This window comes from Anser cygnoides, chromosome 7 (assembly GCF_040182565.1).
Source record: "Anser cygnoides isolate HZ-2024a breed goose chromosome 7, Taihu_goose_T2T_genome, whole genome shotgun sequence".
NCBI lineage: Eukaryota > Metazoa > Chordata > Aves > Anseriformes > Anatidae > Anser > Anser cygnoides.
In genome coordinates, this window is record NC_089879.1 from 28,283,496 (window position 1) to 28,298,743 (window position 15,248).

General features: G+C 40.9%; 1 protein-coding gene across 2 annotated transcripts in view; it reads left to right on the plus strand.

The window, feature by feature from the left end:
- The first annotated feature begins 1,310 nt into the window (after window positions 1-1,310).
- ANK3 (ankyrin 3) overlaps window positions 1,311-15,248 on the plus strand; it is a 365,999-nt gene continuing 352,061 nt past the window's right edge. The window contains exons 1-2 of one of the 2 annotated variants that reach the window (XM_067000746.1): window positions 1,311-1,381; window positions 1,456-1,537. In XM_067000746.1, coding sequence (XP_066856847.1) covers window positions 1,326-1,381; window positions 1,456-1,537 — 138 coding nt within the window. In that variant the 5' untranslated portion in view covers window positions 1,311-1,325. Of the gene's footprint in view, window positions 1,382-1,455; window positions 1,538-1,761; window positions 1,932-15,248 lie in introns of those variants that run through there. The other variant, XM_067000749.1, reaches the window with a different exon arrangement.

The window sequence follows — 15,248 nt, forward strand, 5'->3', positions numbered from 1 at the left end:
AATGTGAGATTTACATACACACATTACATTTGGACTTGTTTAAAAATTCTTCCTCCTATCAATTGTGTGAGTTGACTTAGAGGACACTCTTCGCATATAGTAAAAAATACATTTTAAGGTGCTATTTTAACATCTGCAAATTCTACTTAAACTTAAAATTTTCCTTTCTAAAGGGTGAAGGAAGGTAGCATGCAGTAACAGCATAACATGTGAGGCCTTATAAAAACAACGTATGGTCCAGCCACAGAGCTGCTAGTTGCTGCTGCCCATGACCGTGCCTCTCTTTGCTTCATGCTCTCTTTTAGTCAACATGTATGTTGCTTTCTTTTTTCCTTCTCTCCTCTGCTTCCCATTTCCCTGCGTGGGCTGAGGAAATGAGTCACATCCGAAATAAGAGGGAGAAAGACATTCTGGAGAAAAACTCTTGTTCTCCAGAAAAAGAAGTACTGCTGACAGGGTTTTTGTGAAATGGATAGAAATTGACAACAATTTTCAGATCTCAATGGCTATCCCAGGTTGGGTTGTAAGTTTAGATTGAAGAATTGGCAAGCTTGCAAAGTTATGCTGTGCCCTATGAAAGTGCAGCCCTATCAGTCAGAGATCAAGAATTAACTCCTTCACATTGGGCACAGCTAAGGTCTCTCTTTAAATACTTTTGACTCTGAATATAAACAAAAGATGTATATATCTAGTGATAGTGACAAGCAATCAATTGCACGGTAACTCAAAGATATGTAAACACCTTTAGTCAGTTTATACATCTGTGTGCTCATTCTGTAAATTGCACCTGCAACACTAAGGTCCTTGATAGTAGAAAGTGATTTTATTAAGCAATATTTCTGGGTAAGTTATGCTTAATGCTTAATAACATTTGTTGGGTTTAACTGTTGTTAATTCTTAAATTATTTTCTAATGGAAACATGAAAATAAATTGGTGTACCACAACAGACTTCTGAGAATCAAAAACAGTAAGAAAATGGCATAATCATTAAAGTTGCATTTGAAATAATTTGAATAGTTTGTGATGTAATCAATTTTAATGTGATCAATTAAAATAGTTTAATGGGCATTTAACGAGCACAAGTGCTAGGAACAGCTACAAACACAACTGCTGGTTTGATCAATGCTGCTCATGTGTGAAGGCTGCACAGCCTTCCGCTCTGATGGGGGTGCTGGAATCCACTTGTATCACACAGGATCAGGTGCCTTGCGAATAAGTTTCAGCTTATCGTTATCAGTAGAAACAGCCCCTGATTACATTCAAGGCGTGAGGTGATCTCATGGTGCCTTTCACGTGTGAGAGTTTGGGGGTTGTATTGTAATGGATGCCGAAAAACTGTGGTACTCGTTACAGAAAACCAACTGCCACCGCTTCGCTACAGTAAGGAATTCGTTAACACTAAGCCAGGCGATTTAGTTTTTGTGGGTTTTATTATTATTTTTATTTTTTAACAGACTTGAGCCGCGCTCCCTGCAGAGGGTCCCGCAGGCGGGCAGCAGTCGCCGGCCTCACCCTCAGCGAGGCCGCGGTTTCCAGGTGAGGTGCGCGCGGCTCGGGGAGCGCCGGCGACTCTGGGGGGAGCCCCCGGTCCCCTCAGAAGGGAACCCTCCCGGGAACCCTCCCGGGAACCCTCCCGCGTTCCACCCCGATCCCGGCGCCCGTGAGCGCACTCGGTGCCCGCAGCCGCCTGGCCGCGCCCCGCTGCCCTACGACGGGGCGGGCCGGGACGGCCGCGGCCCCCGGGAGCCGCTCGCGCCCGCCCCCGCCGCGGGAGGAGAGGCACCGTCGGGCCCGGCTCCACCTGAGGGGGCGGCGAGGGGCGGGAGGGCCGGGCCGGCTCTGCCCCCGCCGGGCGAGGCGAGGCGAGGTGAGGAGAGGTGCCTGGGAGCGCCGCAACATGGCCTCCGCCGGACGGGGCGGCCCGGACCAGGTGAGCGCGCTGCCCCCCGCCGCTTCCCGAGGGCTGCGGCGGCTCCTTCGGCTCTGGGCTCCCTCTGCGCTTCCTCCTCCTCCTCCTCCTCTTCTCGGCTACGCGGGCGGCGGCACCGACGGCGCCTCCGGGCGGCGGTTGTCGGCGGGGCTCGCGCCGCCGCGGCCGTTAACGGTCACCGCCCGTCAGCGGCGGGGTGTGAGGGGCGGCGTGGCCGGCGGCACCCGCTGAGGGAGCCCCGGGGCGGTCGCTGTGGCCCCGCTCCTCGCCCCGGGCTCCTGCCGCTCTCCCCGGGTGGGAGGAAGGCGCTCCTGCCCTCGCACCGCGCCCCGACGGCCGCGGGCGGCTCTCCCTGAAGGGAGCTTTAAGGGGTCGGGAAAGTGCGGTGAGGGGAGCCGTCGGGCTGTGCCCAGAGCTCCTGAAACGGAAACTGCAACGCTGTAATTAATTAAGGGAGAATAAGCGTTATCCTTTGCTCCTTTGTGGTTTGTTAAGCAAAGTTGGTACCTTTTGAGTCATTAAATCCTCAACGACCGCTTCTACTACCAGCTGAAACGCTGAACGTCTCTGCCCAGTCACAGCCTCCGTGTAGGGTGCCATGGTTTTCGTGTTTCCCCTCCAAATCGGTCCGGTGTTCACACGTGAAGATGCAGCGTGAATTAACACCCCCAGGGGCCGGACCAGGAGCAAAGCACCGCTCCAGCACTCGAGTCCTCCGCAGGCTGGTCACTCACCTGTCCTGGGAGGCTTGGACTCGCTGAGGAGCTCCTCTTCCTCAGCCGTGACTTCTGCATTTCCTGAGACCCCTGTTTGAAGGGCACAGGTCCCCGAGAATATGAAGACAGTACATCTCGGAGTTGTCAGCACCCTTTTTTTTTTTTTTTTAATTTATCTCTTTAACCAGCTGGCAAAGTGTGATCTCTCATGTGTTCCCAAAGTGGGCAGCTTCCAGACTTACTCTGATAGGTCTGCAAATGAGGCTGCATTGAAGCACTGAGCTCTTAAAGAAGGCGGCTGTTCTCACCCTACACGCTGTGTATGTTACCTCTTGCCCTTGGAGTAGTCTCACAACTCTTGGGAAGCTTCAACATTTTGTCCTCCGGGATCTGATCCTTTCCCACCGTTAGAGGCAGCAGTTTTTCCGCTGGTTTGAGAAGGATGGTCAGGCCCTACACGCCTAGTGTGTCCTTCTGTGTGCTGGGCTTTTTTCCTTCCCTGAGACACGGGTTTGTAGGATGCTCAGATCCTGAGGCGATTCTAATGGCCGGTGGTAGAAATGGTGGCATGATCTGAGAAAGTGGCGGTATTTTTAGTGAGCTGCTTAGAAGATTTTTTTTCTGCTATCATAAATCTCTGAGGTCCTAGATGATATCTGTGGGAATTTGCTAATGTTTATTGCTTGATTTCTGTTACGAAATGATTGTGTTCTATCACGTGTTATTGCTCTGCTGATATGTGCTAGAGGACAGGGTTTATTGAAAAAAAATTATCTCATCCATCTCTTGGTCATCTATTGGTCATATGTTTTTGTTAAAATTGTGATATATATCTAATGCAGCGATTTGCAATTTTACATGAATATTTATTTACTTCTGGATTAAAAAAAATAATTTAAGAACTATTTGTTTTCTCATAAGATCAGAGCTTTGCAGAGTGAGTCTAAAGCTACAGCACAGGAAAGAAAATGGCTTGCAATTAAAGATAGTGTTTTATTACTGTACTACTTTGCAGTTAATAATTTAGGATGGCTCTTTATTTCATTTTAATATATTCTAAAATATTTTTTTTCAGAAGTTCATAGTTTAGAAAAATAAGAGGAGGAGTATAATACTTCTTTCTTTAGTTTTTTCTTCATTTGCTATGATGGTTCTGAGTGTCAATGTCGAAAAGTAAGTTAATTATGCCTGGGGGTCACTGGCAGTGCTCTATTTTTTCCTGTAGTGTTTATATCTGGTCAGTTCACAGTACTGAACAAGCTTGGGGGTTGTTTAAAGCCTATAAGATGTCTTACTTTGAATTCCGGAAATTATAAACTTGTATAATTTACTTGCCATTTAGTTTACCGTAAACTTAAGGCCTTCATGGGAAAAGAGAGGAGACAATGGTCTTATTGTTGTACAGAAGAAAGAAACCAAACTGTTCAAATATGAAAGCTCATCTTATTCTCATAAGAAAAAAATACTGCTTAAGTGGAAAACTTATTTCGCAGAATAAACTTTTGAGTGTGATCTGCAAGACCACAATTCCACTCACAGCTGCTTTGAAAAACAGTAATTTTTTTTTTTCAATTATTGTAAGCTTTGGGAAAGATGGTGGTTTTGTAGTTTAAAACAAAACCATGTAGAATATAAATCAGACTACCTGAGTCTTGAATTCTACATAAACGTTTGGTATGGGAGTTTGTTGCTGCTGTACGTTCTGATTTATCCTACATTTTCATCAGTTTATATTTGCCTTTTTTTCCTCTAATCTAAAGTTCTTGAAGCTTTGTTCTTACATATCCTATTTCTCAAAACTTGCTTTGGAAACTGTATATTCAGTGCTTTTGACAGCATGTAAAACCTAATGTGCTAATCCAGTGGCTGAATACCCATTGGAGGTTATTTTTGCCAGTCTGTGTTGCCTGAAGTGTGAATGTTTCCCATATACATTAGGTTTTGTGTTAAGCTGTTGATAATGGCACTTGGGGTCCTTTTGCCATAGCTCTCTGGGTGACAAAATAAGACCTGGCATGTTGCTTTAATTCTGAGAAAAGCACGGTTTTGCAATCTTTAATCAGGCAAAAATTTCTTAGCTCTTTGAGGGAGTTTGACAATGACTTGGCCCAAGGAAGACTTTTTTTTTTTTTCCTTTTAAACAGCTCTTGGCACTTAATTGTTTACTTCTCTGGAAAAAGCTGAGTGGCACAGAACCTGGGGCATGAGGGTAGCTTAAAATATTTCTGTGGGTTCTGTGGGCATGAATTCTAATCTATATGTTAAATAAGTATTTATAGTGCTGACATGTACGAGAAGGAAAATGAGAATGGTAACATTTGACTTCTTCAAAACAAATCCTTCAAAGTAGATTTAGACGTACATGTTTGTTTGTCTTTTTTCCTTAATGTGATAAAACTAGTTTAGATTTGCATGAATTTATTCCCTGAAAATTTAGGGAAATCAGGAAAAATGGAAATACTGTCTTTTTTCCTTTTTTCCTGTGGGGGTTGGCTGGTGGGGAAATGAAGAAGGAACTCCCAACTCTTACTCCCATCTTCTATGGAGAAGTTCAGTGACTAAGAAGTGGCAGAGTTTTGCTTTTCTTCTGATAACTTGCATGTGCTGCTTGGTGATCAGAGCTCTTGTTCTCAACTTTTAATTTTTTTTAGATTTTGTAGGTGTTCATGTAAATACATAGAAAATAATTTGTTTGCACCATGTGTTTTTGCTGCCTTTGTCATCAGGGCGTGTATGACTGGAGAGGACGTGTCGTGGGTTGAGAATGAGGAGGATGAAGAGGACAGCAGAGAAAATGGCTTTATTAAGATGTTGCTTAGTGTGATGGTGAAATTTGGAGGAGCCTTGCTCTGCCTGAGTCAATCGTTGCCTGTTACCGTCTTTTCCAGTTTTATTGGTATCTTGATCAAAACCATCCAGTTTAGTCCCAGGGCGGTGGCTGCTGTTCCTTCCGTGCTCCGCTGTGACATCCTACAAAACTGAGTTTAGTATTAGCTGCGTAGTTATAACTTCTTCTATTGAATCATCTTAAAACTTAATTTCCTACTTACTTGTCGCAGAGAAAAAGGTACAGTCTTTCCTTCAGTCTCCTTTTCTAATCAAGGAAGTTATTCTCCAAGGGCATACTTAGGTTGGTGCCCTTCAAAGGAGAAATTGTTCCAAGTTTCCATATAATACCTGATGCATGCATCATGATTTTATCAGTATGTGATACCAATTTTATCTGATTCTGACTTTAAAATGTTACAAGCTAATGGAAGGAGTTCTGCGTAGCTGTAGTGGGGAGAGTTATTTTAAAAAAGTTGTGATGACAGCTTCTTTTCGTAGGAGAAAGTACAATAACATTCTGCAATGACAGAGTAGTTGATAGGATATGCGTGTCATAGAAGAGCTTGTTTCTTATGGACTGTCCTGATGGAGACTTGATTTTAGGTTTTAAAATATCTTTGATAAAACATCTATCTTGGAAAATATTTTGAAAGCAATCCTGATAGAGATCGCTTTCAGATAACTCATACCTATTCTATGCAACTTCTATGATATTTGCATACTGCTGTTAGTAGTACTACATTATAAGGTTTTTTTCTTTTTAAGAAAAGATTATGGATTCTCAACTTTGTTAATTATTTTTCTTTATGGAAAAGTACAAAAAGAAAAGGTTATGAATGACTATGCCCTGACCTAATAATTAAAGTTCTGGTTTTGGTTTTTGTGGGGTCAGAATTTCTGCCTCTTGCTGTATGGAGGCTGCTGATCATGTAGTTGCTGAGAAGTTACACAGAATTAGAAAGATGTTCAGGCAGTTGTCTGTATTTTTCTCCTGAATTTGAGAATTAGAAGACTTAGGAAGACATTTGTGGTGGGAAACAGTCATTTTCATATAAACATTATACAAAACTGAGTCTTGCTTTTTTTTTTTTTTTTTCCAAAATGTACTATCCTGTAGATTTTCATTGCATGTCTTAGTTTTAAAAGATTATCTGCTTTTCTGTTCCTTGCCATCATTTTCTGGGGGGAATTCTTGGTTTTGTTTTCTTTTTTCACCCTGTAATCTCATAGTTATTTCTGTGACTATAATGGTTTCGCACAGCCTCAGGCAACAGAGACGTTTCTGTGCAGGTTCAGTTTCCTCAAAACACCTGTGTAGCTTTAGGACTGGTTCATAGAAAATTTATCCTGAAATTGCTGGACTTACTGTGCAAAGAAGTCCCAATCACAGCACAGAATAGATCTGACAAAGCTGAAAAAAAGAAAAAGACAATTAGTTTTAGCCTTTCCTTTTTTCTTGCAGAGATGAGCCTGGCCTATACGCAAAACTACAATATATACTTAAAAGCACGAAAGCCAGGCTCTTGAAAGCAAGGCTTGTGGGGGTAAGAAGGAAAACTGCAGGCATTGCTGATGGGGCACTGTTAATTTGGGTGAGAATCTTGCTTGTTCATTCATGTTTACCCTTATTTTGAAGCTTTGTGTCTGTGATGTGAGACTCACTGCTTTATGAGGTTTGGGGGGGGGATTGATGTGTAAAATCTGTTTTGTGGGCTTGAGAATGCGTAGGGCAAAGCATACAAGGTCAGGTGACCCAAGTGTGCTCTTTAAGATACAGCCTTGGGGTGTAATAAAATGGTAAACACTCAACATAAAAGGTGGGTTAGTGGGCCTTCTGTTCTGAGGATCGATACTGCACTCAGGGAAAGAAAAGACTTCTGAGAGAGTCATGAAATTATAGGTAGGAGTAGCCTATAATATTAATAATAGTAACAAATAGTAATAATCATGTGATGGGTGTATGGCATGAAGGGTAATTAAGTTGATGAAACCAGAAATAGAAGCAACTTTACAATAATTTCTGCTGAAAGAGAAACTCTGGGGGTCAATGCATTTGATAACATTTTAAAAACTTAAAATTATTTGTTGTTTACCTTCCAGTGACCTCAGTGCTCCTCTATAAAAGAGGGAGAAATTACATTTTTATTTATTTATTTATTTATTTTAATTTGATAATGGTTTTCCTGGTGTTTTTGAGCTTTCCTGGACCACTTCTTGAAGTGACTGTTGTCATAGGTTAGTTTTAAGGCACAGTGAAATGATGTTATTGTTCTCTCTGTATACTTATGTCTCCATTGTGTAACATCTGAGGTACATAAACTGGCACGTATATCATCCAGAGGTGTGGAGCAAGTTGTGTTTAAGGTGAGGAAAGTGGAGAGGTAAAGAAAGTCAACGAGGGAAGGTCCTCTTAGCTACTTGTTAGAACACTTCACCTGTGAACATCATGTGCATCTGGAGTTGCTCTTTGTGTTGGAGATCTAGACATAATATCTACTAAGTTATGTTTGTAAACTTTGTTGGACTTGAAATTAGAGAAAGATAAGTATCCCCATGACTTGTGAGTATCTGGACTTATACTACTTGTTTTTTGAATCCAGACCAATGTTTCCAAAGTTATTGCTTCCAGTGTCTACAGCGTGGAGCAGTGTCTACTCTGTGCTTTCACTGAGGTACCATAGACCGTTTATATTCTGTTTAACCTCAGCCTCTTTACCTTGCTTTGCCTCATCACATTCACACCACCAAATAAGAAGTTGACCTTTTCCCCTTCGTTACCTTATTTGCAGAATCCAGCTTAAATTCTAAGGGCGCTGTGCTTGCCACCTGACAAATAGATGGGAACAAACCCAGCATGTGTCAGGATGTGGACTTGCTCCTTCTACAATGTCCATTTTTACAAGAAATGACTTGTGCTACAGGCATGACCCCATTTTGTAAGTGAATTATCTGTAGGTGTGATTCAGTGTTTTCCGTCGGTGATGGCAGAGCCAATTTCCTTTCTTCCTCTCTACACCTTCATTTGGCTTGTTCCTGTTCAAAGGATATTGCGGAGAGCACACGCGCCCATCTGGGAAGCCAAATCATTTCACAGCTCGTGGCTCTGCAAACATGTGAGGCAGTCCTGCTGCGGGAGAGTAGCTTCTGGTGGGAAGGTAGGAACTAGCTGCAATGAATATGGAAAAAGCAAGAACCTCCTAAACTGCATCTCACATTTAAACATCTTCCTTGTGGAACAGCAGCAACTGGTACAGGTGCTTACCTGTGTTCAGGAGCGTATGTGGTTCACAGGACTCAGCCTGAGGCTTGGTGCTTGTATCCTTAGTTGGGAACTCAGCACGTAGCTTCAACATCTCATTCCAGTGCCTTAGTTGCAAATACCCTTACACTGCAAAGAACTGTCTTTTCTGTGTTTTTTTTTCTTTCCTCTGGTGGACCAGGTCTCCTCTGCCCTTATTGGTTGGAATCCTTTGCTTAAAACTTATTTACTGCCTTCCTTGCCTCTGAAATCACTTTCAGAAATGACATGAATTCAGTAAAGCACTCCCATTCCTGAAGTCACTGTTCTTCTTTATTGTCATGATACACATTAAACTTTTTCATGACCTTTAGTCATTTTGGTGGTGAGGCTGACAGCACAGTTCTAAAAAGCGTTAGGGTTAAGAAAGACTGTAGCAACACTGGCAGGAGGGCAGGTGCTTTGTTACTGGTCTTCAGTGCTGAAGAAAATGTTGTATAAATACATTGAACCTTTCTTCTGTGATGTGTAATGTTATGTTTCATAAATAAACATGGTGTCATTTAAAACTCAGGTGTCAGAGGTAGCAAGCTAAGTATATTCAGAAACCACATGAGAAGTCTGAAGAGTCATTTTTTTCTTCCAGTGAGAGCTAATCCTGCATCCTAGGGAAACTCACTAGAAACAGTATCTTTCTGGAAGGCTATGAAAAATAATGCCTGGGTTTGATTTGGTGGCTGGAAAAGTCTGTCCTTGGCAGTGTAAGGGTCAGTAAGTGCTAAATAATGTTGTTTTTAATTTTTTTTGAAAAAAAAAAAAAGCAGCAATGGTTTCAGTATAAAGATCAGATACATAGTCTAGTGTTCTAATTAAGTTGTAAATTAAACGAACAAAAAGAAAGGTGTGTGTGAGGGGGAGAAAGCACATGCATCAGTCTGTCAGTTCAGCACACATTCCTGTGTGTGGCCTGTGTTTCTTTTCAAGCTCCATCCCTGCAAAGCCTCTTTGTGATCTCAGCCTTGATGTGGGTCAAAAGGGGAAGATTGTTAACATTCCTCCTGCCCCTCTCCATCACCATCAGCAGCTTGCAGTGGATATCAGTCCTTTGGGCTCGTGTGGGAGAGGACAGTGGAATTCTAGGCTGCTTGAAAAAGCTTTCCAAATATTTCACTCTCCCCCATCTGGACAGTAATCCAGCTCCCAATTTTTGATTGTTATTATCAATGCAAATGTCCCTGGCAAGTTAATGTTTTCATTTTATCACCATTCATGTGCCCATCAGGAAGTTTGACATAGCTAAAGAAAACTTCTCTAAGAATCATAATTCTAGGTAGTGTGCTCTGTAATTTACCCTTAGAAGTTGCCTGTCTTGTCCTTGTTGGTTTATTTATTGCTGTTGCTTATTTATGCAGCTCTTTCCCCCCACTTTGATTGTGCTTTATTTGTTTTCAGATACTAATATAGGTTTACTATGACAGTTTTGGTTTTACAGGTTAAATAGAAATAGCCAGTCTCTCTTTTCAGCTAAATTAAAACTTCTTTCAAAGTGAAGTGTTCTTTGTTCTGTAAATGAATTATACCAGATTGTTATAAGCAGTTTAGAATTGCTTGCTACAGTGATACAAGTAGGTAAGAACATGCTTCTGAAGTGATTAAGCACTTGTCATTTATTCTATGTTGCATTTGTTCCAATCAGCATAATTCTAACGAAATGCATGTTTGCTGTAGCCTCTTTCCCTTGCCTTTAATGTGTCTGTCTTCCTAAAGAACTTGTTCTTCTAAAACAAGGTGTTTTAGAAGAATAGTCCCTTGATCAAATGGGAACAAAAGAAAATGTAATATTCAATAGTGATCTCAGTGATCTAGAGCTTGTAAAGTGAATGTGCAAAGATTGTTAACCTCATACTGAGCTCACATGCTGAGGGGGCGAGGGAATATGCCACATAATTATTCTAGAGTTTAGACACTGGGGAGTAACGCGCAAATATGCTTAGAAAAAGAACCAGTTATATAGCCACTATAGGTAGTATTGCAGGTGGAAACATTATCAGGTGTTGTATATGTAAGAAGATATCCATAAATAATATAGCAAAGCTATGTCTTAAAAAAAAAAAAAAAGCTTGTGCTACGGTTAATGTTTCTTTCATGCCCTGCCTTTGCTGCAGTTAACAAAGCTAAGTTGCCTATTGTAGGCAACAAAAAGGAATACCATTAAGATCGCTTCTGTGGAAGGAGAAGTAATTCTTAGACACCTGCAATTTTGTCATCTGCTTATTTTTGTGCCAGTTCCAGATGATGCAGATGATTTTGGCAGTTTAACATAATAATCACATGAAGCTTTCTGCATGAAGGACGCTAGATTTTTTTTTTTTTTCTTACAGGAGGAGGGGCAGACATCTTCAATACTAGTATAAATAAATGACCTTTTTTCAAGTAAAACTATACTAGTATAAATAAATGATTTTTTAAAGTAAAATTCCTTTGTTACTGGTTCTGTGACAGCTGTTGATGTAAACCTAGCAAATCCAGCTGTACTAGTCACTCTAAGCCCTTGTTAGTTTTTTCCATCAGTTAAAATTACATATATTACTCTTTAGTAGTCAGAAAATAGGAGCTCCAAACTTTAAGAATCTTGGAAAACACTGATAAAACATATTTTCAAGTGTAATGTACCAACAAGTTGATCTTCCTGGGAATGTGTCCACACATTGTAGTGATCTTTATACAGGAAATTCTTTTAAAATAATGATAATGAAATGGCTTAGAAATCGTCATAAGTTTTAAATTGGCTGTCTGTCTCTAAATGATGAAAGGAAAATGTTATAACTGCCGCTATATATATGCGATCACTTGCATTGGGTGAAATGAAAATGCAAAGCTGTTATTTCCTAGTAAAGTGACTTTGCGGAGAAGTTGGGTATTTGTGTTTAATGGGATTATGGCCTTTGCTTGTCACCTGTGTTCATCACAGTCACTCACTAGCTTCTTTCTTTCTTTGCTCCTGGTAGTGTGGCAGTCCGTGTGGCTGGGGGAGTGGAGCTGCCTCTGTCCCTTCCATGTGCAGAGCAGGTGACTGGTTTGACTTTTGTAGGTGTTGAATGGCAGTACCTGTCTCCAGAGTTGGAAGAAAGGCAGCTCCTCTTAATAACAGACCGTCCAACTGCATGTTCTAGTGTAGAACTCTAAGTCAGGTGATGTAATGACCAGGGAAAGTAGTGATGGCAATATTCAGGATTGAAACTTCTCAGGAATCAATCTTTTTTTTTTTTTTTTGAGATTTGATTGAAGAAAAGATTGAGATGGAATGTAGAAGGCCTGTTCAGAGTTCTAGGAATTCAGAATTGAAATGTATATTAATAGGAATAAATGATCTATACATATTTAAATACAATTACAGATTTGTTCCATGACACTTCTTCTTCCCCAGTTTTATTATACAAAGGGAACAGACGACCAGTCAGTACGTGTGGCTGGATTGCCAGGGTGGTAATATTGGTGGGAAGTCTCAGCAGGAATAACAAATTATTCCTACCATAATATTTTTGGTGCCCAAAATTTAAACTGCAGCTGCTCATCTCTCTCCTATTGCCTTGCATTTTTGGCAGACACCTTGCAGGAGTTTCAACCTGGAACGCTGGGGTGGGTTAATGAACTAAGGTAGGGGCACATGGAGCATGGCCTGTGGAAGATGAGATGTTGAGCAGGGTCAGGACAGAAGGCAGCCTGTGTCTTTGCTGTCTGCCAGCTGTACCTGCTGCAGTTCTAAGTATGCCCTCTGCTAGCATTTGCCAGGTCCTGTGTTCAGTTGCCGGCTTTGGTGAGGTCTGTCCCACACAGCTAATGTCTGCTCTTGTCTGTGTGGCCTTTTAATGTTGGTTTTCACTGTGTGTGATACAGGTGTTACTGTTCCTGCTCTATTCTTAAATGTGTCTGGCTGAGATTACAATTAATCTGCAACTGAAAGCTAGTTGTACAGGCTTTAAGAAGTAGCTTTGTATTTAATGAACCATGCCAAATAAAGCTCAGGCTTGAAGCCTGCTGAAATTGATAGAATTCTTGGAGCTGATTGTGGGTTCTGGAATGGGTCTCGCTATCTGATGTTACAGTAACCTTCTCCACTTCGGCATCTTTTTTTTTTTTTTTTAGATGTTCTTTCATAGTGGTTAGGTAGATAATGACAAAAACTGGCATTATGTGATCTTGTTCTCCTCTCTGTCCTTGAGTTTAAAAAAAAAAAAAAAAGTACTTCTGAGTTCAGATGTCTGTTCATACAGAGCCTGTAAAAGGAAAGCCATCTTTGAAGCTATTTTGCTATGAATGCCCCCAACTTCTAGTGAAACTAAAGGCTCGTGTCCTTTTGAAGTAAACTGCAGTGTTACCACTGAATCCCCTTCCAAAAATACAGGTAGTGAAGGTTAATGCTTCCCTCTTCTCTGAGATCTTGAGTCCACCCCAGTGTTCTAGGAACCCCTGGATACTAACACGAGTGAGCTCTCTGCTTCCTGGGGCTGCTGTATGCCCTGAGGTTTTGTTGTGAGTATAAAACCAGAGAGGACTATTCACAGCACTAGCATAAAACAAGGAAGGAATGCTTTCTTCTCCTAAAAATCTGTGCTGAAAAAATACTTTCTGCTCTTTGAGGTTTGCAGTAATGCTGTCAAGCACACATCTGAAACTTCTTGTCTGTTTTTAATTGTGATTATTTAACTCTTGGTACTCATCAACAAGAATACCTATATTTTTATTTTTTTTTTGTATTTAGCATTGTGCCCAGTTTAGCTAGACAGTTCAGCATGAAATGAGGATATAGATATATATAGAGTGAGAAATGTGCACTGAATCTCTTGGTGTGGTTAGTGTATGGTTATCAAAAGTGGAGGCTGAATTCTTATTGCCAGTCGCTGGCTGAGCAGTGTTGCTAGGGCTGTAGGTCCTCCAAAAACGTCTTGCAGTATGAAGGAGTCTTGCACTTCCCTGACTGAAAGAATGTCCTTGCTGTTTTACTCGGATTTGTAAATATTGCTGCCCCTCTGGCAGGCTGCCAGCCGCTTCGTGTGTGATCTCTCCCACTTACGGTGCCAGTTGGATGGTTGGTGCTCTTGTCAGAATATTTCTAATGCTCTGCTTTCCTGGAAGAACGCTCATGCCTGTCACAAGGCTAGTTATTTGCTGGGTCAGAAAGCTTGGTGGATGCTAGTAGTGCTGTCTGTAGAAACTACTGGTCTCTCAAAGCACTGGCTGAAGCTTTATGATATTCTGGTCATACTAAATATAAAAGCTCTTCCATTTTGAAGGATGTGTTCTTTCCTATTTTATTAACTTTCCAGTTAATGATTAGTTTGCTTTATAATAGGCATCAATGCCTGTATTGTTTGTCGTCTGATAAATGGATCTGTGTATATTGATATATGGTAGTTGGAAGAACAATAAGCTTACTGGAATATCCAATAATGAGTAAATGCTCTTTTTAAAGAAGGAAGGGCCACTAGATTGCACAACTCTTAAAATAAGAGTTAGACTTGAAAATGGATACAGGTTTTTGTTACCTTTTAAACCTGTTAAGAGTGAAGAAATTAGGTAGCATTGCATTACTTAACCTCTTTAAAATGTGCATCTAATTTGGTATAAGGACCCTTTAACTGTGTTCAGACTCATAGGTTGCTTTTCCTCCTGAATGACCATAGCTTGTATTTTAAATAACAGTTGCTAAAGAAAAGAACGTGCTGCATTAATTTTTCCCCTTTTCTCAGCCTTTGCCGTAGCTGGGGAGGGGGAGGGAGGTTGAGAATGTATGAAAACTGGTCTTGTTTTGGTACTAGTAAGCAGTAAAACTCCATTTGTCTGCTTTTGTTCCTTTGACGTGGCTAACTTCTAATAAATGAGTTCCATGTTCCTCAATTGAGATGCAGTGATGTGTATTCTTGCTTCATAATCACGTTGAAATTATTAGCCAAGCAGAAAATCATGTGTTCAGTAGAAAAATAAATTGAAGAAGATAACATTATAATATTACAATCTTCATCGGATTGTAGAAAAATACTTTGAAATGGAAGAAATTTGTATTTTATGACATGTTCTATTACTGGCAAAAAGTTCTCTCATTTGCATTTGTATACAAGTAGTTTTTCTCCTGTGCTTAGTTAGGTGAACAAGGTAAGTATGTTTTGAATTTCGTATCATATATAATGTTTTGAAGACTTGCACCCAGTTTCTGGTTTGTAAATCTTAAACGTATAAACTATAAATTTCCTAGGTATTCGCTCTCTTTTTGTCGATCATCCCCTCCCACCCCAACACTTTCTATCAAATACCAGATTTAAACAAGTGCTTTTGGTGTGTTATGTATTTTCCCAGAGGTTGTCCCAATTTCTTCAAGATTCTTGAGGATCTTTATAGTATTGGTAGGAATTAAACTGTCCAGGACTGTGCTTATCTTGGCAAATTTTCCGCTGCTCTTATTAGGACATGCTGAATATCACTTATGTTCTAAACAGATAACTTCAAGGTGCTTTAGGGCATAGATTACACCAGCCT